The sequence below is a fragment of the Indicator indicator genome, chromosome 10 (assembly GCF_027791375.1).
Source record: "Indicator indicator isolate 239-I01 chromosome 10, UM_Iind_1.1, whole genome shotgun sequence".
Taxonomy (NCBI): Eukaryota; Metazoa; Chordata; class Aves; order Piciformes; family Indicatoridae; genus Indicator; species Indicator indicator.
Window position 1 is genome coordinate 23,078,172 of NC_072019.1, and position 25,346 is coordinate 23,103,517.

Here is a 25,346-nt window from a genome sequence, read left to right on the forward strand (position 1 = left end):
TATCTTCATCCCTTTGTTCAAACTGCATTTCATTCCAAAAAGGCAGGGAGCTCCAGGTGTGAATGAGGGCTGTTTGCATGAACTTGCTGTCGCAATTATTATTGTTAGCATTCCTCTGAAAATAGATAGATGGAGGTTTGGCTCTGTGCAATTTGTTCTGCTGCTTTAACTGTATCCTTGTTGGATGTGGATACATGGAATGAAGTGCAGTGCTTTGGATGACGGCTTGCACCCAAAGGCACAGCCTAACCTAATGAAGTGCTGGCACGCTGTGGAGCAAGGCGTTTGGGATTGCAGGATTGGGAGCTGCTGCTCAAATGAATCAGGTGTTCAGGATTTAATGCCAAGCCCAGAGCAGTCATTGGAAGGCTTTTGTGTTGGCATTGGCTTAAACTCTCACCAAAGCCTCACACACAATGCAGTTTACCAGATGTGAACTCTATGGAGAGGGCAGACTGGTTTTTTAGGTATAGAGGCTGTAATGTAGGCACAGGTGAACTCGGAGATGTACCTGCTGGGATTTTGAGTCCTAACTCATTTTTCTAGAATTGCAAAAGTATGGTGGCAATGTCAGGACCTGGTCTTGAGGTCAGTCCTGAAGTCCTGGCACTTGAACCTCACACAGCAATGCTCTTGAGGCATTCTTGTCTTGAGACAAAGAGCATCCCTAGGAGTGTGGGATGGCTTGGGCTGGTGTAGGTATAGCACATGTGGCCGCTGGGCGTGTTTTTACATCCACCTGTGCATGTCTCCCCTTCCAAAACCCAAATACCTGAAACTCACACCCTAAATGTACAGGGAGATATTTAAAAGTGACTTTGTAGTGGGAGAAATTGCGTGTTAAGAAAATCAACAAACCTAATACGGAATTTGTAACGCTCAATAAAGTTTTGATGTTTTATAATTGAATACCCCACAATCCAACTATTTAGCAATCTAAACATACAATTTCTCTATTACTACTATTTCATTACTGGCAGTAGACTTGTGGGTGTCTGGTTATTTTTGTCTTTGGACACCCCCTGTAATTGTTGGAGTTCCTTTGGTTCCACCTGTACATCCAACTAGGCTTTGATCTCTTAAATGTATTTCTCAGTGGTGCCCTCTGCTCCAGTTTTTCTCCCAGAGATGACGTGGATCTCCTTGATGTGGCTGTGTTAAATGGGCACATCTTTGGGATGAGTCTGGAGCACAGATTGCCATAGCTGGATAAGGGCCTTTTTATAAAGGCATGTGGTGACAGGACAAGGGGCAATGGTTTTCAACAAGAGCAGGGTAGATTTAGATTAGACATTAGGAAGAAGTTCTTTACTATGAGGGTGGTGAGACACTGGAATAGGCTGCCCAAAGAAGTTGTGGGCTCCTCATCGCTCAAAGTGTTTAAGACCAGGTTGGAGGAAGCTTTGAACAACTTGTTCTACTGGAAGGAGTCCCTGCCCGTGGCAGGGGTTGGAAGTAGATGATCTTTAAAGTCATGAGCTGTTCTTTGATTCTATAATAACCTTAAGCTAAAGTCCAACTTTCCCCCAGCTTGGCATGCCATGTTCAGTCCCTCCATGAATCAGGTGCAGCAGAAACTGCTCTGCCCTGATTCAGTGGTGATTAAGTGCATGAGCAATCGTGTGTTTTCCTTCAATGTGCTGCCTCAAACACATTTGCCTGTAAGTCACACTGTAGCCTCATTTCTAAAATGATTATGGCTATGTGATCACTATGTGATCACAGTGTGCTGGAACTGCCCCTTGGCTGCAATTTTTGAAACTGCTTGCATGGGGCTAGAGGTCTCAAATACAATAATTTCTAGGAGTTTCCTAAGAATAGGCAGCAGGCAATAAGAAGCTCTATTAAGTACCCCTGCTCAGGGAGAGGCAGTAACTTCAATTGTTAACAAATACTGGCAAACCTTGCCATGGCATAATGGGAAAGAGACTTGCTGACAAACCCCAACAGCCTTCATTAAGCTTGTTGCTCACAATGCAACATGCTTTAAAAAGCATAAGAGTAAAAAAAAAAAAGAACTGCCAGAAGAGGAAGACACACAGGCATTTCATACTTGAGTTTTCTGCTAGAAAATGTCCTGCAAATGGCAAAAAGTCTCCTGAGTATTTTTCCACCATTTAAATGCTCAGCAGGAAGAGAGGACCAAAACCAGTCTTCATTTTAATTTAAGCTCCTGCTGGTTAAAATAAAAATAAATGAGTAAATAAATAAACAGCTAGGGGAGCAAACTGTGGTTGAGTACTACTGCACTGAGCTGCTCTGCAGATGCCTTCTCCTTTGCCTGGACTAAAGGATGAATGCAAAACAGCAGTGCAGACCTTCTCTCAGGGACATTTGCCTGTGGGCCAGAGGTCCTTGGGGTTTGCTGGCCTAATTCTACTGTTGGCAATAGACTGAGAAAAGGTGTTAAATAGACTCCAAGTACAGCCAGGGGACTGCACTCTCAGTGGAAAATATCAAGTTGCAACCCGAAACAACTGGAAACCACTGAGCAGCCTGAAACACGGCTGCTTGGCATGGGGAGCACTGGAGGGTGGCACTCAGGTGGTTTGGGAACTGGAAAGCATTGATCCAAAACTGAGATAAACTACTGGATGGAAATGCAGATACTAAGCTGTTCCACAAGAAACTCAGTCTTCTACCCTGAACTTTCCTCGTGGCAGTTTTCCCTCTTTCCAGTGCAAATCTGTAAACAGGAAAACAGGGTTAAAAAACTGCAATTCCAGTCTAGCAGTACAGAGAGAGGTCAGGGGAAGGAGAAGCTTTAGCAAATGGCATCACTGAGCCAGTATGCTGGCTGAAGGTTTCTATCATATTCAGACTGGTGACTGAACAGGACCCTTCAGTGCAGAAGGACTTGGCAGACTGGGACTAGTCAGGGCAGGGAGCATGAGAGTAGGGCTAAGACCATGGCTGGAATACATGGATTCATCCAGACTGGCTGCAAGCCCAAAGCTTTGTCTGTCTGGTTGGTTAGTTCAATAGATGTGTTCTCTTTAAACTATGTTGTCAGAGAGGTCACTCTCTCTTGCAACACCAATTCCTCCCTGTGCCATGGTGAGCTCAGCTAAAACCAGCTCCAAGAGTTTATACCACCCACTGCATTTCCTATGGCAGATACTTCTAAAACAGCTTCTCTGGTGGAATCCTCTCAAAACAGTGTGTTAAAAGAGCAAATGATTTAGCACATAATTAAGAAGCAAACAAGGATGCTGCGCTCAGCACGAAGTCTGCAATGTCAGCTACAAGGCAGGATTTGGATGGAAGAAAGAGGACTATGCCAAGAAAAATGAGTAAATCTCTGTGTCTCTGTATATTGGTGTGGAGAGGTAGCTTCTGCATGATCCCCAACAGAGACACACTTCCAGGGTTGGTTTCTTTTTTTGTGTTTTGTGTTTGGTTTTTTTTGTTGGCAGCAACAACAGCAGTTCAAAGGACACCAAGTGCACTGGAGAAAAGTGCTTCCCTCAACACCAAGAGTGAACACAGATGCTTCATCCAGACTTTTCCACATACTCCAGCTAGTTCAGGGAGAAGGGCTGGCTTCCTGGCTCTGCCACTCCTCCACATGACAGCTGATTCTGTGCTTCCCAGGAGCAACATTTGAGGATAAACAGCAGTGACAGTAACTGAAGTCGCTGGTGTAGCTGCATGGCTTGCAATGCTTTTACAACCAATTATCCAGGCAAATGGAGTCAGCAGGGAGAGGAGTTGTTCAAAGGGAGGAGCTTGGTTCTGCTTTCACTCAGGCTGACAAAGGCCTACTGACTGTAGAAAATATCATCTTGCAGAGGCTGACAGGGCGTTTTCTAGCCTGTCCCTTGCTGCCCAGGACAGGGAAAGCAAACCTGCTTGTGGCACAGTGTGGGATGTTGGTATTAAGCCTTGTCACACTAGCAAAGCCACTGTCCTTAGCCTTGTGGAGCACTTTCTGGTTGTCAACACGCTCATCCTGCTCCATCTCCCACTTCTGATCCCACATGCCCTCCTGTCTTGCTGAAAGGCTGTGGGACTCACAGAGTGCTACTCTGGGCAGCCCAGAAACTGTACATGGAGAGAATTTCCATCTCTCTGCAGGAATGGAGTTGACAAAATCACATCATTTTATGAGGAACCTTCCACAGAGTACAATTTCCTCCATTCTGTGTTGCTCTTGGGCAAAGGGAAGCAGCAGCTTTGGAAGCTCCCTATCTCAGGGAGTCTTTAGCTTTTAGTGCACAGGGAAAAAAAAAACCAACCCTACACATACAAGGTTCTTGTGCTATGGATTTATAATTACATTTTATTAATATATTATGCTACAAAAATATTTTGAGAAAATAATATTAGAAAGCATCTTTTTATCACACTCTTCAAAACACTTCATAAAAGCAGGAGGCGGAACAGGGGAAAATATTTGAAATACATTTGAATTGAAAACTGACAAACAGCACAACTTAAAATTCAGTGTGAGAAGGCATCTGCAGGATGGTCAATTGTTCCTGCAGAAGAACAGTATTGACTGCTTATTGGGAAGACCTGTCTATAGCTTGGTTAAGGTGTCTCCTGCAAAGCCAGTTGCAGGGAGGATTGCATTTGGGTTGGAACAAAACAGATGCGTGTGTGTGTGTGTGTGTGCACATTCACATACACCCTGGGAGCTCAAAAGCAGGCAATCAACTTTTTGCTTCAGTTAAGCTGAAACAAGCTTAAATTGAAGCTGAACTCCAGCATGCTGCATGGAACATTGATCTCTGCACAGATGCCACAAGTCCATCTACCTGTTGGATAGAATATAGACATATGGTACTAAACAAAGTTTGGAATGATAACGTTTATGCTGAGATAAGAACTTTGGCACTTTGGTTTCTCTAACATAAATATATGATGGGAAATTCCTGCCTAACAGTGGTGTATGGTAATGAGTGGGTCCTATCACCCAGCTAATCAATGCACTAAACATAAATTATGTTCTCCATTTTTAACTCTCTCTCTCCACAATTGTATATCGAAGAACTTAGATAAATATACAACTCTTTACCTTGGGTGTTCCTAAATTACAGTGGAACTTGCAGGAATGGGAAGGGAAGTTCACCAAAGCAGATGTTTGACACCTGTATAAAACATTGTTACCATAAATCGTGTTCATCATTTATTGCCAGAAGAAGTATTGCATTATTCAACAGCCTGAGGGATTGCAGAGAGACTGCATCAGTCATAAAATATAAAATACCTTCTGTCCCAGATTACTAACTGGTTCTCCAAGTGGCAATGCATGTTAATATACCATCTGTAGTTAAACACAGGCAAGAAAAGCATTAAAACAATGAAAGAGTGGAAGCCAGATCTGTGGCTGGTGGTGCAGGATATTGATTCCACCAGGGCAAGAGCTTGGCAGATATTTCGAGTTCGTTTATAACGTTACAGTCACACATAACATGAATTGTATTAGTGTCAGCTGTAGCTGAGTTGAAAAGGTGAATCATATGGACATTCAGCCTCAGATTCATCCAAAATCATGTCCTTGAGTGCCAGCTGTTGTGTGACGCTCGTGTTTCTCAGAGGTAGTGTCACTGGTGTTTCTTATTACATAGAGCGGGTATCAGTATTTTTGTTAAATCTCCTGGTCTTGGAATCTTGTAATTGAGTGGGAATCTGAGCTTTCCTTCAGAAGAAAGAGAACAGCTGGTTCCTGGTTTTTTGAGAAACCCACTGAGCAAACTGAAGTCCTGTGAAGCTGGTATTCAGTGTTATGTCAAGAGCGTATTTCAAATCTGATGCTCTCTTGTTAAATTCATGGCGGATATAATCATGATCCACTGAAATGGATGTGCAAAGACCTGTGCTAATTAATATTAGTGTATTTTAATTAATACTGGGCTGCTGTAGCTAATTACTAAATAATCCATTTTATCAATCACAGTGAGGGTCTCATTTTCCAGTATTGCTATGCTTGCATGACATATAGTGAAAAACGTTACCCGAAGTAGTACCTTAGGGTAAGACATCAGATTAGAATAAATATTTGGTTAGTGCTGTGCTCAAGCCATTTATGAGGAGTTCATAAGCTATGATCTACAGGAAGCTGCTTAATCTTGTATTTATTCTAAGCAAGTTGTGTCTTCTCCCTTTACCAGAGAAAGCTCAGATGACTGAGTAAGCTGGATGCTTTTAGGTGGCAGGAAATGTATGGACCCCAAAGCTAGGGAGGGGGTCAGAGTGATACCTGAACTGCAATATGACACACAGAAGGAATGACAACACAAGGGGAATTTGGTGAGCTCTGGTAACATTCATTCATTTCACAGAATTATGGACAAAATGACAGAAAATGCAAATACATTCAACCATAGTTTGACATCCAAGCTATTTACTCACTGTGGTATCCCAACATAGAGTGAGATCTGAGCTAATCAATACTGAATGTTACTATCCAGTGGAGAAGTGACTCAGGAAAGTCACTCATCAGTAGTGGAGTGACTATTCTGTGCAGTTAGATGACAGCTCTGAGTGTGGATATATCTGTGTGCTCCAAATAATAATTGAAAAAAAAAAAAAGCCCCAGAGACTTATAGACAAAGCCACAGACTGGGAAACTACAGAACTGTAATTTGTAGTTATGGTCCTGCTGATGATTTTCCTTACAGTCTTGGACAAGTTGTTCCTGCTTTTTTGCTCTCTTCTCTCCCCTTATGTGGGCTTGTCTAATTATACTGCAAGATTTCCAACACCAGGAATTATTTCTGGGATGGAACCATAGAATAATTTCTAGATTCGATCAGATTACATCAAATGTAATTGAATGGGTTTGGGTTCATTGGCTGTGCACTTTTACCATGCAACTTATCACCCCTAAGATTTGCCAACCTTATCTTCAGCTCCATTTCTGTAAATAAGACATTATAATTCAGTTCTGATCTCTGTTTTGAATACAGCAGGAGAACCAATCATCTTTTTACATGCATTTAAATATGAAGGTCTGCTAAGCCATTATATTCAAATGAAGGCATTTCAAGGGTAATAGCTGAAATAAAACCAAAATGAAAGTTCTCAAAATATGTTTCTAATATCCATCCCTGTGCAATAAATACTATGCAAGGTGAATGGCTTCTGTCCAAAACTAACATGTCCAATTTTCTGCTAGCCAAGATACACAACATAAAAGTATGCACAGGGCATGCTTGACGCTCACACTTGGAGCAAAGCTCAAAGTTTTCCATTCAGCCTTATCAACTGCTGTGACTGAAAGAAAAAAAAACAGGGGGTACCTTATGGAACTGAATGCTGTACCCAAACTGACCCACACAACCTTTGTCAAAAGCAGAGTGAAGGCCAGAGACCATGGTGTTCAGCAAGTCAAAAAAGAAGTTAGCTGTTCTCTCCTTGGCCTTTGCAAGGCAATGGGCTGGGATGCACGACAGAAAAAGCTCAGTATTTCATCATGGTTTCAAACCTAACAATTTGCCTTTTGTAGTCTACTTTTTAACCTACTTTCCTGAATTAAATGGTATGAAGACAAATCAAATATGAATCCTAAACCATCTCTCACTGCAGAAACTTGAAAATTGCATCATCTGCACTCCTGGGGACCAGGTTGTAAGGTTGGTGGGAAATGGAACGTGACTGGTTTCAGTTAGACTTTGATCAGTATTTTAATCAGCTTCATTTTTTTTCCAAGGTGAAAAAGCACTGCTTTTTCTTTTTCTTTTTTTTTTTTTTAACATAAGGAGAGGTTTCCATTGCATTTTTCTGTGTTTTGAGACTTCTAATTTAACTATATTTTCATGACATATTTTTGACTTTTGATTTGTAGATGACTTACGTAGAAAAACACTACTTCAACTGAAAACTAACTGAATCTCTTGCATCCAAATCTTTCTTTCTTTCTTTCTTTTTTGTTTATCATGTTTTGTTGAGGGGAAGAAAAAAACAAACCAACATCAACATGCCTTATCAAACACAGGTTTTAAGATAGGCATTGTTTGTTTGGTTGGTTTTTTTTTTCCCCATAGAAGGTGTTCATCACATTCATCAAAAGTTTCTGCTTGCACAGGGAGCAACTTTTCCAGTCAGTGTGTAAGGTGTCAGAATTTTTCCATCTAAGTCAACAGAGGTACCACAGTCTACAAATGAGGAAAGTTCTCTGTGTCTCCAGGACACTGGGGTTAATTTGGGTCGTGGGGTCTTGAATAGATTTTGGATAAGTCATAATTCAGCATGGAGATATTGGCTCTAAGATGAAGAGGAACTTGTAGATGTTTTTTTCCCCTTCCAGGTTGTCCATCTGCATTAATACAACTGGTATAAAGAAGTTCTGTAGACTAACAGAATACTATGTCTTTATACCCTCTAGACAGACCATATTCTGTTCTCATTTACTCTGGGAAAGGTTGTAGACTTGTGTTTATATAAAAATGAGGGAGAGAGAAAAAAAATTCCAGTGGGATTATTCCAGAGTTTAAAAGCAAGTTTTTATTAAGAAAAAGGTGTCCCAATTTGTGTTAGCTAATGAATTAATCCCAGGCAAAGAGGGAAATAGGTAATTTCCAAAGAAGTTAAATAGTTTAGTTAAAGACAACAGGGGAACTTAAAGGGTTATTTGGACTAATGACTTAATAAGTCATATAAAAGTAACTGGCATTTCAGATTGTAGCAGCTAATCAGTTAAAAATGCACCTATTTTTCTAATGAGCACAGGCCACAGAGGGCAGGATCTGCTTTATTCAGTGTAAGCTATGCTAATGAGATTTAAATAGTGAAATAAAGAACGTCAGCAGAAATGCACTTATTGGACAGTTGCTGTAAAAAGTAATGGTTAAAGGAACAAAGGTGGCATTCATTTGGTGTCAGTTCAGCTGTCTGCAGAGCTGTCAGTTAGAAAACAAATATAGAAAATATTAATTTATCTGTTTCACCATCACTACTGATTAATAGGGATGTTACTAACATATACAACAAGAAAAATAAGTTTACCAGTTGAATAAATACATTTTTTCCTTTTTTTTCCTTTTCTTGTTTCTTTTTTTTTTTCTTTGTATGAACATGTATATTTTACAAAACCCCATAGCACTATGGGAAATAAAGATCCTTCTACAAAAAGAAGATGTAAGTCAGTGTTACAATAAAGCTTTAGAGTTTCAAAATGTATCTGGGCAAAGAGACAAAAATCAGCTAGAAGGCACTACTGAGTCACTGAGAAGGTCCAGCTTGTAACTGTTGTTGTCTTAACCTCCAATTCGTTCATAAATTATCTCTCTTCTCTGTTCCAAGTGACTGCATGTAATACTAATCTGGTCAAGAAGGCTGCAGTAGATTCAGGAGAAAAGAAGCTATGACCATGCAGAGAGGAGAAGTTACTGATGGCCATAAAAAGCTGGCTGAGGCTGAGCTTGCAGGCTGAGGCTGGGAAGGGCGCTCTGAACGTGGTCTCTGATCCAGCCGGTTTGAAATCCAGATGGGAGGTTTGACTGTGATATAGCCGTTGGTTATCCTGATATAGGAAGGCAAGGTGGTGGTGCTAGAAGAAAACACAAGACAAGGAAATTAAACAGGAAAAACCTTCTCTCTGCTCTGTGAGCTGTCACTCTACCTGGTAGTAACGACAACGACAGTCATAATGATGATGATTATGGCCTGCACACATTAGACATGCAGGGAGGGCACCCAGAGTTGATAAGTGTGATGGTCTGGAAACAGCTCTGATCAAGGATGTCCCTCAGTTCCTGGCTGCTGGCAGAATGTAGCCAAAGGAGGGATCACTCTTGATATATTTAATCTAATCTAGTGCACTATTTTTTTTCCAAGCATCCACTATTGGCCAGCATCAGAAACTGTGACAGATGTATCTTTGTACTGACCCAGGATGACCTCATTCTTATGTTCTTAGGTATCTTCATGTTAAGAAAGGTCTCAAAATCTGTCACATCTGAGAGACATGTCTTACTGGAGCCTGGGTACCAGGTCCAGGAGAGGCCATAAAATGTGTCCTTCCCCTGTTTCACAAGCCACAGAGAATTTCTCAGGATCCCCTGACACAGCTGGTAACCTTGAGCACAGGAGACCAAGCAGTTTCATTTACTTCCTTGGCTTTAAGCCATTTGGGATCAAAGCACAATGCCAAAACCAGACTGAGTGTGAAGTTTCCCTGTCTGTGGATTTGCCTCAATTGTGGTGTGATTGCTTATTGATCGTAGCTTGAGCTAGCACTTTGGTTTGAATTTGCAAGTTGGAATTCAGCACGATTCCCATGGCACTGAAGGTCAAAAAGGTCCATTTGCAATTGATTTGGAAGTTTTAAATTGTAATCTCTTTTTCATAAAAAGCTTCTATTGCATCCATTATTGGGTGATCCATAATCCAATACACAGAGCAGCACAACTGAGCATGCAAACTGAGCAAGATGGATTCTGGACTTAAACCCAAGGCATTCTGCTGTACAGCAAGGAGGAAAAAGACAAGTTCCCCTGAAAAGAAGATGTGACACTAATACCTGCATTTTCTCTATGCTACTTTCTAAATCTTCCATAAAGGGGATTTGAAGGCACTAAAAATGACCATCAAATGATTTTTTATGGGGTAAGAAACTATGCAGTCCTATAAATACCTAGCTACAGTATCTGAACTTGGAAGAAAAATGCGGTGCCTAGCATAATATGAGATAAAAGGAACAATTCCTTGCTCCAGATCCATGGAAAGAAAGAGAATTTAGTGGCACTGAAGGCTTTTGTCTTTTTCTGTCTAAGCAATACCACAATAGGTTCAGTTCAGGTGATTAAAATGTGTGGAGTCAGTCACAAACTGTGAGAAGCTGAGTCCACCCAGAAGGCAGTGAACACACCTGTGGGTCAGCATCAAATCCAATAGACAATCACCACACATCAGACTTCTCCCCAGGTTTTGGAATAATGCATTTCATCTCTTCCCTCATCCTTTATACTGTCACCACATCTTCTGTGTGGGGTAGCTGTTCTATAGCTAGCAGTGATCTTAACTAACGTGCAATGAATTAGAGCAAAAAGAAAAGGCAGTCCTGAATTAAAGAGATGGGAAATTGCTTCATGGGAGCAGATAGATAATCCATCTAACCAGTATTAGGGCTTCTGACAGTGAGAAGTGGTGGTTGTTCCAGAAGAACAAACTGCTGTAACTGGAGAATTCTGAAATCAGGCGTAGTGGAGAAAGCTCTTATCGAAATTCCCATGGGGAGGGGCTGGTTTATGTCTTGAGCTGATGATAGAAGACACATAGCTTTAGAGCTTCTGCTATACTGCATCAAAACCACTGGAGTCACTCAATACAAAGAGTTGATCCAGGATAAGCTAATGCTGCTGGTTCAGATTTGACCAGGTTTTCTGAGTGGTTATTTTAGTGCTGGCAAGAATGACACCAGAGTAGGAGCTGTGTCTCCCAGCTCCTCGAGTATGAACAGCCTTCCCACGCCAAATACAAAGCATCATGAAAGCATACTTCTGACAAAACTAGGTACTACATGCTGTGAGTAAGTCAACAGAAATGCAGTCATCCTCCAGCTTCTCATCCAGATCTTTTATCCTGTTGAGTGATGCTGTGATGCACAGATATGGCAATGCTGACAGTGGGATCACAGTTTTGGGGTTTTTTCCCCCCCCTTCTGTACCAGTTTTCCCTAAGGGCATGGGAGGGTGCTTGCACTCAGCTTTTGGTTACTGTTTGTCACTTTAGAGAACTACACAATTTAACCCTAACTTATTTTTTTAACTGCAAGGAGGGTCTGGTTTTCAATTTCATAAACAACGCCAAAGGGCCATTCAGACTTGCAGTTTGGGTGTTTCCTTCTCCTGACACATCCTATGGGCTTGGCCCTCCAGTGAGATGAAAATGTCCCTTGTGTAAAGTCTTTCTGTGCCTCAGGGATGTATTGTGTGAGGTGTCCAGCAGGGGACACAGGTTGTCAAGGGAACCTGTGCAAGAATCATGAGACCATTCATCATCCAACTGCACACACCTAAGGGACTACGCCTAACTACACCTAAAGCAGCCTTAAACCAACATTTTACATTTCTGTATGATGTTTCCATTTTCTAATCAACTGACAGAAGTTTTAGACTTTTTTTTGTTGATTTTTTGATCCCTTGAAAAAAAAGGGTTTCTTTTTGTGAAAAAAAACAACCAACCAAACTAAACCCAACCAAAAAAACCACAGCCCTCCAGTTTACTTAAAATCCCAGGGTTTCCTGTAGAAAGACCTGCAAATTTTTGACCACTCAGTGAGGTAATTTTCTATTTTCAAGACACTGGAGTTCTCCAAAGGCCTCCTTGTTAAGATAAATACTTTTAGGAGAGGTTGGGAGTTTTTGGAAAATCCTTAAGTGCTTTACAAGGGAAGAACAGTTTCCAGCCACATGTACAAAGCATGCTAGTGGCAAATGAATCACAGTTTATCCATATATGACATTTTCTTAAAAGCAACTTTACTTCTAGCTGCCTGCCAAGGTGGTTTAGAGATATTTAAAGAGAGTAATTGCTTTCACTAAATGCTACAAAACTCCTTGTAAAACCTCTGGTCCAAGTTTGTAACTAAGCCGTTTCTGTAGTGACTGTGGAGAGAAATCTCTCCAGAAGGTGGTCCACCTCATTCCAGTGCAGGTCTCCAGGGGTACTTACTCTTGCCTAGGGTCTTTCTCTTCCTAGGGATTACAGAGGGGGCCCTAGACAGCCAGGTCAGATTACAGCCTAATCTTAGAGATGGCCCTGGTGTCAGGAGAAGACTTCTCCAAACTCTTTCTGAGCATGTCTGCACACGCACACAGGATCTCGCTGACCCTCAGACCTTCCCTGAGGATGAAAGGAGCTGTGAGTCCCCTGCACTCAACTGGAAACATTCAACTGTCCTCAGGGAGGTTTTGATCATTCCTGAAATGAACATAGAGAAGTAATAAAAACGAATCACAGATCTGAGGGATAATAAGCTAAATTATTACTACGCCTTCTCTTGCCAACTCAGCATATTGTGTATTTTAGTCTTTTGTGTCTGATAAAAATACCTTTAACAAAACATTCCACATGATCTATGGTGAACAGGCTCCACTGTTCATACCTCTCTTTTTTGCTTCTGTGTATGAGATTGTTTTAAAAATTTGGAAGACTTCAGGTGCCTTTTAGCCAAATGACCTCCGGTACCATATTTGTGAGCTTGTACTTTTGATCAGATAAGAGGGCAGTTTTTCAAATCAGTGCATTAGTCATACATTGTCTTACCATCATTAGAATGTGTAAAACTTTCCCCAGAAATGGGCCCTCAGGCACAGGCTTTGTGAACAGACCCTACTGAATCCAATTACATGATTCAATTCTCCTACACCGAGGGCACGCTGAAGCAACCTTGATGATTTGGGAGCATTTTGAAACTGACAAATAAACTAAACACACATGCTGCCCTTTGGGGGAATTTCTGTGCTGGTTTAGCTTGCAAGGACTTTTCACAGACTAATTTTTCGTGTGACTTGGTTTATCCATACAAGCAGGGCTTAGCTGACCAGAATGAGAGAAGACAGGACTAGGAAGGACCTTCTGGCCCCTCTGTCCCAAAGACAGGAACAAGATCTAAACCCCTCCTGTCACCTAGGTCTAATCCAGTCTCAAAAAACCCTCTACACTGATAGCAATTACAGAACCTCTGCAGACATCTGTTCCAGCATTTCATCATTCCTGGTGTCCAGAATTACTGCCTAATGCTTCACCAATTCTCCTTTGCTATAGTGCAAGTTTATGACTTATCCTGTCCCCATGGACAGGTTTAATCCTTTCCTCTTCTCAGCAGCCTTTCACATGTTCTGAAGACTTCACCATGTTTCACCTCAGCCCTCTCTCAATTAACAAACAATTCTTTCTGCAGATCCTCAGCTGCCTTTCCTCCACCCTTTCTTCTGCTCTTACCTGGCTCTGCCTAGTTGATGAGTGTCTTCTCATAAATACTAGAGTGACAGGCCATGGAACAACGGGTACAAGCTGCAGCACAGCAGGTTCCACCTCAACATGAGGAGACACTTCTTTCCAGTGAGGGTGATGGAGCACTGGAACAGGCTGCCCAGAGAGGTTGTGGAGTTTCCTTCTCTGGAAACTTTCAAAACCCACCAGGATGTGTTCCTGTATGACCTGCCCCAGGTGATCCTGCTTTGGCAAGGGTGAGAGGGGTTGGACTAGATGATTTCTAATGGTTGCTTCCAAGCCCTAACATTGTGTGATTCTCTGGAGCAAGATGCCCCAAACTGGAAACAGTTGATTCTAACTGAGATATTGCCAGCTCTGTGCTCTGTGCAGTAGGCACCACTGCTTCTTTATTTGCAAAGCAGAAGCAAGTGCATGCAAAATATTCAGTCTCTGGGAATATGTTCTTTTCAGTACTTTTTGCCCCTAAATCCAAACCACCTTTATGGTCCTGGTAAGTGTTCTGAAGCTCATGGAAAACTGATGGTGCCCTGATATTTCTATGCTGTTTTAATCTGCTGCTGTGCCTCAGTGCCAACAGAGTTTCTGTTCAGGGTGAAGGAAGTGCCTCTTCTAAGCATAACTTACAAAGTGTTTGGGGATTTTTGAGGATCAAAGGAACTATATAAACACATGACAACTATTTTTTAATAAATGTAAACAAATGTGGACTCAGACAGCCTTTCTTACAATAATATCTGATGAAAGGAGCTTATCAAGACAATGTGCCAACATGGATTGAGCACTGAAAAAACGCAGTTTCAACTGAAAAACCTAAAGAGCCAGTACAGCAAAAGAGAATTTTTGAGTAAATACAATAATGGCTGTTTTGCATTTGTGATTTGATGTTAACCTTATGATGGCTAGGTTCTTTTAAAGTGATATTAAGCATATGCTTCCTGTTTCTTTTCAAACAAATTTTGCCCTATTCTTTTTCCCTTTTCATTTAATGAACAGATGTGAAGGGAGTTGATCACATTATTTTTCTGGTGATCAGAAATAATGTTCTGCTAGTGGAGACAATTACTCTTGGAACTAACCAGACCTATTTATGTCACCAAAATTTATTAATCAAGATTTGAAAAATACATCTGCTTAAAGCACTGGGACCAGCCTGTGGAAGTATGTAAACAAGCTGGCTGGCAAGAAGTCTAACTACATGGGTGAAAGAAAAGAAGTGCTCAACCAAGAGGGGAAAAAAAAAGAGCAAAAAAAACCCCCAACACTAGAAATAAGTCACAAGGATTTAACTGTGAAAAACACTACAGTAACCTCTTGAAGGGAATGTGAAGTCCCTTTCTCCTGAAGTTTTCACATTATTATTTGATGTGTTTCTGGAAAGGATTCTTTGGATCAGCATAGGATCTATTTCACACAAGCTTCACCTCTCTCTTTCATCATTGCCTTCCTTATAGGCATTGTTCTTGCAGCCTGAGGGATAAATCCTGCAGGATGCTCAGTCTCCTGGTCTCAGACTAGCAGGATGCTAAGCACTGCAATCCCACAGGTTCTTCCAGCAAGGCTAGTATTCACATACCTACGACAGCCTGCCCCAAAGTCCTTTGTGGGATCAGGGCCAAGAGGCTCCTGATTTTGCAAGGTTCAGTTAATTTAAAAAATAATAATAAAAAAAAAAAAATCCAACCTGGATGTGATTAAGGAATCCAGTTTTGGTCCAGAGGAGGCCACTGCTTTTTTTGCAGCAGTATATTCCACTGCCTTTGCATGTCTGAACGAGCAAGCAATATCACACACTGCTTTGTGGTCAACAGAAGAGACAGAGGATAAGCCAAAGAGCCTTATCTCTACTATTTTTCCTCCTTATTTGGAGCCTGGATCTTTTGCCATTTTTCACACACCAGCAGCCAACTTGTCTGTGAGCAGCACAGCCATGGAGTCACAGGGAGGCAACTGCAGCCATGCTCTCAGCAGAAGGGTCAGGCAACATCAGAAGCATTTCAACAACTGTCCATCTGACTCAAATGGAAACCATCTTTCCACCTGAGAGGACTGTCAAGCTCTGATACAACCTTATTTCAATGTTTTGGCTCCTCTAGAGATTGAGAGAGAGATGCAGCTCCCCTCCTTGAAGCGGGCAGAGGCAAAGGGCAGTGCTTGTCTGCTGACCAAAGTCTATTCCCCTAACCCTGCTCTTTGTTAGGACTGTGTCTGCTAGGGATTATCTCTAGAAGAAAGAAGAGGATGTTGAGGGGAAAGTGGGAAAGAGAAGCACAAGTTTCACCAGGCATTGTCTCTGCAAGAACAGAAAGCCACAAACAAGCACACCAGGACCTCAAACCATGCTATCACCATTTGCTGAAGCACAGGAAAGGTAGTGGTGGGGGACAGGGCACTGCACACAAGAATGGGATGTTTGGCAGGTGAAGGGAAGCAATGAGAAGCACCTTCACCTCTTGAACATGCAAAACCAAGGCTGTCGGCAGCACCTGCAGAAGGTGCCATCAAGGAGAAACACAGGCAGTGCTTCAGATGTCCTGGCCCTTAGTAGGATTTAAAGGGTGGGATTAATTGCAGCTGTATGAGGTGCAGGCTTGTAGTTGAAGCTATTTAGCTCTGTTCCTGCTGCAGTTTGTGAAGAACAAGATGTCTCCAGAGGACAATCTTTTCCCCTCAAAGGCATGTCTCTAAGGTAGGAGAGATGAGCTGCTTCTGAAGATCTCTATCTCTGGAATTCAGGTCTCCTGAACCCCAGCCAAACTCTTGCCCCAGAAGGGGCTTTGACTGGTAAGGATGGGTTCCTAAACCGGGGTGGGGCCACAGGGTGTGGAAGAGGAAAACTGCTGATTCTGCAGCACAAAAAGCAATAGCTGGTGTGGATGCAGATCCCCTTTGTGCTCCCACAGAGGCTGCCTAACAATGGCACAGCAGGACTGCAAGCTTCCTGTCCCCTCTTGGGTTCTGAGGTTTGATATAAGGGAGGAGAGGTGGCTTACTTGGAGCAGGGGATGGTGCAAACAGAAGATGACTCAATGCTGAAATGCAGCTCCAACACCTCTGTTGCATTTTTGGCTCTCTCTTTGGATGGGCCATGGGCTGGAAGCCAGGGGATTTGGTTTTTATTCCATGTCACCCACCAAGGGACCATCAAAACCTTGTTAAATCACTTTTCTTCTATTACTCCCCTGACTCAGATCAGAGTCAAGACCTTAAAGTGTTAGTGTGACACCACAGCATTAACCCAACGTAAAGTGTTTTGTAGGCTCTCACTGTGATTTGCAGGTCCAGATTGCCCAGGCCACCTGCAAATGTGATGACAAATTCAGTCCCAGGGTGACACTGACCTGCAGCAAGGCTGAGCACTTCAGGGGCTTCCTAAAGTCACAGGTTGGTCACATTGTTAAGGCAAAGTGTTTTATCTGCTGTGGGGCCAGAGGAGGGGCCAGGGATGGGACAGAGAGGGACAGGGGCAATGGGGACTACTGCATCAAAGACATGGGAAAGAGGAGGAGAGGTTTGCTGTCACAGCAATGAAGCTTCAGGGTCCCTGGGCATGGGGACATAAGGGTGGACAGTGACACAAAGGTGGACATAAATGTGTATCTAGCAGGTAGGGAAGGAGCAGAAACAACTCTGGCACAGCCTGAGGGCCCTTTTCTGAAGTGAACTTCCAGCATGTGGGAAAATTTCCTGTGCCCATGGTTTAGCTCCCCTCCATCCCCAGACGAGATTGCATACAGCCCTTTTGAACCTCCTACTCTGAGGTCCTTCAGGAAAACCTTGCAAATACATATCCTGCACCCACATATGTGGCAGCAGCAGAATCAGGCCCACTGCTCCTTCCCACACAACTGCAGAATGGTGTAGAAACACAGAATGTTGTAAAACCCAATAACCTTTGAAGCACACCCTCTGAGTAATTACACCATTCCCATCTAATGACTTAAAGATGTTATATTCCTCTCTGATTTGGCAACAACAAAGATTTCGACCTTATTAAAACCAGTCCATCAGGAAACTACATGTCATCCTTTGAAAAAAAAAAAAAGGGAAAAAAAAGGGGGGGAAAGAGAAAAAAGAAAAAAATTATTTAAAATCCCTGTGAACAATAATTCAGGATACTGTAGCTGAAGACCCATGATTTGTTGTAGAGTGTCTGGGTGGTCCTGAGGCAGGAGATGACAACATTAGCTCTTTCCTTTACTCTTCTAAGAAATTCTTTGATGATTCTCTAATATCCTAAGAATATCCCCCTGTGATTCTGCACTGGGACAAGGCAATCACAAAGCTGGGATAATGGATCCCAGTTTTACCCAGGGCCTGGCCCTTGCTAAGAGAGGATATCTCAGAACCCTTTGTTTCATCAGTTCTGCACTGACGTCTGAGCCAGGTTGTGTTCAGGATAGTTTAAATATAGTGATGTGGGCTCAAAACCATCCACAAACTCACCCCAACCACTGCACACATCTGGCTGTCTACCTGATTTTTATGTGGAATTAAAGCACTCATCACCACAGCTTAAATAACCAAGTACTTATTTAATCACTGTGTCCTTGGGAAGATAATGATTGCAGTTTTCACAGCCAAAGTAAGCAAGAACATCAAGGTGCATATGCAGATGGGCTTAGTATTGTAAAAATGGGCCTTAGTATTGTAAAAATCTTGGCAGTGATGCCAAGAGGGGAAGATTTTTTTGGCAATCTGGTGATACACAAGATGTAAAGGGTTTGTTTGATGTTGCTGCAATCAGGTGGTTTTGAACCAAATCCCAAGCATGAGCAAAATATCTATTGCCAGTATTCTTGTGAAATGCCTGCTCCCACCAAAAGAATTTGCATTTCTGGGGTGGTCAAAATCATAATTGATATTTTATGTCTTGGGCTCAACCCCGCAATTAATTAGGACCAGAGTGACTTGCTCTGCCCTCTCCTATGTGCACTCAAATGTTTGTTTGGCATTGTCTGGGTCCTATGGCTCAAATATCTTTTGCAGATGCACAGAATTAGCCAAGCATGTTTAGATGTGCTTGGGGAACAGATACACTCATCGAGATGTATATATTTGACCCTGTCGACTTTCCTGTTAAAGACTGTAAAAGTATCAACTTTCTCTTCCAGATTTTAAAGTGATGTAGAATAGGCGGTAGAAGGGAAATACCTAAAACTTCCTCTTCAATGAAATGTTTTCTTCAAGACTATTCTTGAAGATATACAATTATTTTAGCTAAGAAAATGGCTGTGCAATGGGTTAAGGAACAGAAACAACCAACCAAAATATAGAGTGGCTTAAATGGATCTCCAATACACTGCGTTTTTCCATTTGATTTTAATTTTCTTTTCCCTTCTCCTTGTTCTTTTTCCATCTCCATGTAACAGTTTTTCACTTAGTCTGTATCACATTTTTCTCTGTAATTCACTGGGCTCACTTTCCTGCTCACTGCTTGCATTTTTCCAGTCTCTCTTAGTAAGAATAATTAAGGTTGGGTCAGATCTTTGAACCTGTTATGTAGAGCAATATTGAATTCAAGCTTGTTCCACTGAACAAAAGCATTGGCATCTTTTTTCTTTCCAATAGACTCACTCTCATGAAAAAAAGAAAAAAGGTTCCCAGGGCATATCTACCAGGCAGAAATGCCCACAAGGTTTGGGTTCCTCCTGCTGCTTGCAAAGTTACTACAGCGATACCAACCACAGCATAAACTCGTTCTCCCCAAGCACTTCCAAACCCTCTGAAAGCTTGGAGATGCCACTGGTGGTTCATGGTGACTTTGATGATCCTTGAGGTCTTTTCCAACCTTGTTGATTCTGTGTGATAAAAAGCTGCTTTGCTGGACTGCGGGGCTGAAAGGCTGCAAAAGCCTTCCCTGCAGGGTGTCCCAGCCTGGGCCCTGAAGAGACTCTGCAGAACAGAGCTTTTGTGAGCGTGGTCTACAGCACATCTCTCTCCAGTACTGCTGTGTGAGGCATCCCCGACATGCAGCAGCCTATGGGCAATCAGCTTGGCTCCCTTGCCTTCCAGCATCGTGGGCTTGGGTATAATGCTGACTTTGTTCAGTTAAGTTATTCAGGAATTGTAAAGAGGAGATCAGAGTGAATTCAGATTTTGGCCTGGCATTTTCATAATTGCAGGAACCCAGCTTTTACAGCATTAAAACCATATGAATTTAAATAAATCCTACTTCTCCTTCATCCCAGTGAGTAACTGGCCTTAGACCACAGCTGCCCTTTGAGGTCCTGCTGGGATTTCAGCCTGCACCACAGCCCACACTGCTGCGACCGTTGGGCAATCAAATTTCCTCCCCTTTCACTCTGCAGTGAATCTGTCTTCTTAGATAAACCAACTACCACAGTGGAACTGTGGTTAAACCAGCTGCCCACCACAACAGCAAAGTCATCTTCCTCTCTGTCATACTTTTCTTCACTTCATTTTAAAGGGCATGAAACTCACAAGTCAGAAGGGGAATAGCAGAACCAGAGCTAAATCCTGTATCCCTTGCCCTTGTCCTTTGGGCTAGCATTGACAGCGTTATGTGTTTGCATTTACTCTGAATTTTAAAGATATTTCTTTTTTTTATTGGTAACTCAAGTGCCTTCAAACTGGAAAATGAAGTTTTTCAGTATTTTATGTTGCTCTGCTAAGTCTGGAGCTTTACCTTAAGGAACAGCAGATTTGCAGTCTTTTGGGGGCTTACATACTGCTAGATATTAGGGGCACTCAAATTTAGTCCAACTTAGGGCTGAAATGTTTGAGAAGGTTTGTTCTGGCTTTTAGATGATAAGTGATCTCTTCAACACATCTGTGTTTCACTGGGGCAGAGAGGCAAACAGCCATTAACACAGCCAGCAGCGTCCATCAGAGGTCTCATCTTCAACCCAAACTCAGATTTTGAGATTATTCTGTTAACTTTTCTCCCTGATGGGTGAAGTGCAAGAAGCAGCCATGACATAGCCAGGACTCTGCTGCTTCCATAGCCTGAGCAATGGGGAAACATCTTGATCCTGACTCCTAAAGCTCCAAACTTCATGTGCACAGGGGTCCAGCTTCCTTGCAGAGTCAGTGCTGGCTGTACCAGTCTAGGATGCAATTCAGTTCACTCTAAGGAAGATGGGAAAATGCCACATTTTGTCAGCTGAGTAGTGTTGTCTGTTGGGAATCTGAACATGAATCTGGCTACTTGATAGGGAGAGTACACTACTTGTAAAAACTGTATCAAGTACTACAATTTCAGGAGCACAGGTGCTTTGCTACCCACTGCTGTGTTTAAGGAACTCAGCTCACCCCAGTCATAAGCCCACTCATCATATCTTACTGTCTGCAACTGCAGTCAGCCTTGCAAGTTTAACACAAACCAACCATGCTCTTCACCCACCCCTAAAGCAAGGTAAAGCTCTACCATTTATTGAACTTTCTCTGCTTGTTAAACTAGACAGCTTATTGCTCAGCTATTTTTTTTAGAGTTTTGTAGAGCTGTGTTAAGGTGCACTTCAGATTTAGAGGAATTCCCTTTACCTGAGGGTGCACGGAATCACAGAATCAATAAGGTTGGAAAAGACCTCAAGGATCATCGAGTCCCACCTGTCACCCAAGACCTCATGACTACTAAACCATGTCACCAAGTGCCACCTCCAATCCCCTCTTGAACACCTCCAGGGATGGTGACTCCACCACCTCCCTGGGCAGCACATTCCAACAGCTAACAACTCTCTCTGTGAAGAACTTTCTCCTCACCTCCAGCCTAAACCTCCCCTGGTGCAGCTTGAGACTGTGTCCTCTTGTTCTGGTGCTGGTTGCCTGGGAGAAGAGACCAACCCCCTCCTAGCTACAACCTCCCTTCAGGTAGTTGTAGACAGCAATGAGGTCACCCCTGAGCCTCCTCTTCTCCAGGCTAAACAGTCCCAGCTCCCTCAGCCTCTCCTTGTAGGGTTTGTGCTCCAGACCTCTCACCAGCCTCATTGCCCTTCTCTGGACATGTTCAAGTATCTCAATGTCCTTCTTCAATGGAGGGGCCCAGAACTGGACACAGTACCAGTGCATTTGCTCTTCTTATCTGTTTGACAGGAGCCAGAAATGCTGTTTTGTTTTGGGGGCATGCAACAGACAACACACCATGAGGAGTCACAGTTAAAGGCTCCAAGGAGCCAGTCCTCATCTGGCTAGTGAAAACCCTGGACAGAGAAAATACAAATGTCAGTATAAATTGGAAGGGCCATGATGACATGTGCTAACAAGCTTTCTTGCAGAGCCCCCTTGCTGCACATGGTTCTTCGCAGGCGACACTAAACATGTGCGAGGATCGCAGGTGCGGTCTGCCCTTCCTTTCGGTCGCTCCAACGACACACAAATGCTCTGTTCTCACAACACAGAAATACAAGTGTTTGCAAACCTCACAGCACAGCCCTCGCATACCAGCCCACAGTGGGAAACACTGCTGGAACAGACCAAAAATAGCTGGAGAGAAAGCCTTGCATTAACACAGAAGACAGCCAAACTCACTTAGTGTGAACTCTTTTGGTGGAATACGCGTCACCCCTCCAACCCCCCCCTTTTGGCCTCACTCCACAGGAGACACTTTGTACTACAGGTATAGTCCTGAAACCTTAGTTGTATAACTGTCTGAGCAGTTGTACATGGAAATCTCAAGACTTTTGAATAAAGCCTAATCTACGAGGAGACACTGAAAGAGTTGGGGCTGTTCAGTCTGGAGAAGAGAAGGCTCTGAGGTGACCTTCTTGTGGCCTTTCAATATCTGAAGGGGGCCTACAAGAAAGCTGGGGAGGGACTTTTTAGGATATCAGGTAGTGATAGGACTAGGGGGAATGGAATAAAGCTGGAAGTGGGGAGATTCAGATTGGACATGAGGAAGAAGTTCTTCCCTGTGAGAGTGGTGAGAGCCTGGAATGGGTTGTGCAGGGAGGTGGTTGAGGCCCCATCCCTGGAGGTGTTTGCAGCCAGGCTGGATGAGGCTGTGGCCAGCCTGCTGTAGTGTGAGGTGTCCCTGCCCATGGCAGGTGGGGTTGGAACTGGATGATCCTTGTGGTCCCTTCCAACCCTGACTGATTCTATGATTCTATTTAACCGTGGTTGCTTAATATTAACATTAAAAGAAGCTGTAGGTAAAAATAAACTTGCTTCTACACTTACTTATACCCACAGGCACCTTTTCTCCAGCTTAATGCCAACTCTAAGCACATTTCTGTTGTCTGAATAAAAAATGATGGATCCTATGCATAAGCATAAAGGTTTTGCTAATGACTTATTAGTGTGGGTGGCTAGAGCACCATTCACCTCCAGCACTCCTGGCATTGGCCACCACCACAGAAACTGCCTGTGAGGCTGTCTGGACTGCTTTAGAATGTCAAGGAATTTAAGCAAAGAATGGAGTCAATGCTGCCTGCCTTGTTCAGTGTCCTTGGCCACACATACATCTGTGTGAAATTGGTAGGAAAGGCAAAGAAGATGAGACAACGTGGAGGAGATCTACCTCCTGGTTAAAAAATGGAGAAGGATGCCTAGGTATGCCTCCTAACTGCTGCCATCTGCAGTAACATCAGATGACAAAGACATGCCAGATAAAAGTAGAACATCTCAAGAAGTTCTGCTGAAATTTGCAGGCTCCAAAGTCCCACACTTTCATTGGCATGGACCTACTGTAAATTGAAGTGCAGTGTTTGCAGGATTGCAGCCTCATGCAAGGTGAGCTCAGAGAGGTAGAGGTGAGTGCAGAGGTCTGGGGATTGAGATGCTGAAGGGGCTTCCTTCCTACTTTTTGCTACAGGGACCATGTTGAATGCATGCAGATGGAGTTGAAAAGGGCAGGTAGAAAGAGCAGACAGAAAGAGAAAATGCAAGCAGAAAACAGAACCATGGAACTTAGAAGTTAACAGGTTGTCCCCAGTCAAGAGGAGTCCTGGCACTGGGTGAGAAAATGAGACTGTTCTGGCTGAGAAACAGAGAAACACATGGGGATGTTCATCACAGAGGAAGAGATTATTGTAACTCAGCAGCTGCTCCTCCTTGAAACTGAATCCTAAGCAAACATTTTGTTTGTGCTGCATCAGACAGAACTTAGGCAGCTTAACAAAGCTAGCAATGATATAGCTATGCTCAGCCCAAGTCAGAAACACAGCAGACTGGGGCAGATGTAAATGTATAACGTAGATTACTCAGCCCAACTACAAGCAGAAAACAAGAAGGGAAGAGATAGCTCTTAATAGGTTCCATAAAATATCCTGCATTGTATTTTCAATGTTAATCAGCACTGAGAAGAAGGAGCAGAAAGTGCTCTTGGATATCCAGTGCTGGAAATACCTCACCATTCAAAAATCCTACCTTTTGTGTACTCCAATTTTGTTACTTGCCTTCAAAAATGTGGATTTAATATTCATAATGGATTTAAATCTGATGAGAATAAAATACCTAATGCATAACCAATAAAGAATTTAGTTTCATGAAATAGAAATTGAAATCTATACACAAATTACATCTCTGTTTCCAAGAGAATTCCATGTTCTTTCTCTCTAAAAATGTTATTTTCAGGTATTTATAGCTTTCATTAAAATAAGGTTTGCATCCTACTTCATGTTAATTGTTCATACTGGTGGTGAGACACTCAAGCAACAGTGGAAGCATATGCAAGGCTCTTGCTTTATCTTTCTTTAAAAATTTCTCTGTGTTTGTTTCACAGTGTCACAGTCTCACAGTATATGAGAGGTTGGAAGGGACCGCAAGAGATCATCAGGTCCAACCCCCCTGCCAGAGCAGGATCACTTAGGGTAATCTGCACAGGAATGCATCCAGGTGGGTTTTGAAAGTCTCCAGAGAAGGAGACTCCACAAACCCCCTGGGCAGCCTGTTCCAGTGCTCTGTCACCCTCACTGGAAAGAAGCTTCTCCTCATGTTGTGGTGAAATCTTCTATGTTCAACTTTGAACCCATTGTTCCTTGTCCTATCACTGTGTACCACTGAAAAGAGCCTGGCCCCCTCCCTCCTCCTGACACCCACCCCTCAGATATTTATAGACTTTGATCAGATCCCCTCTCAGTCTTCTCTTCTCCAGACTAAACAGCCCCAGGGCTCTCAGTCTCTCTTCACAGGGGAGATGCTCAAGTCCCCTAAGCATCCTCGTGGCTCTCCCTTTCATCATACCGTGTCAGCACGTTTTGGAGAACAACAAAGTAAAACATACAGATCTGTTTGTCTAGCAGGTGAAAGCATGTACATCTTCTCAGCCCCATCTGGAGGATAACAAATGAACTCTTTGGCTTTACAAGGGGAAAGAAGTTATCAGTCATGGCCAGCTGACAGGGGGAGCCTATTAGCACGGAGATGGAGAGTCGTGCGCTTCCCGTCTGTTACTGCGATGCACGAGAGAGTTGTGTGCTGAGCCCAGGTTTCACAGCTTTAATTAATATGTTCTGTGCACTCTGACCAACCTGATAATCCAT

General features: G+C 42.9%; 1 protein-coding gene across 1 annotated transcript in view; it reads right to left on the minus strand.

Annotated features, from left to right (window-relative positions):
- Nucleotides 1–9,273: 9,273 nt before the first annotated feature.
- TRABD2B (TraB domain containing 2B) overlaps nt 9,274–25,346 on the minus strand; it is a 292,610-nt gene continuing 276,537 nt past the window's right edge. The window contains exon 7 of the mRNA XM_054384439.1: nt 9,274–9,496. Coding sequence (XP_054240414.1) covers nt 9,274–9,496 — 223 coding nt within the window. The remainder of the gene's footprint in view (nt 9,497–25,346) is intronic.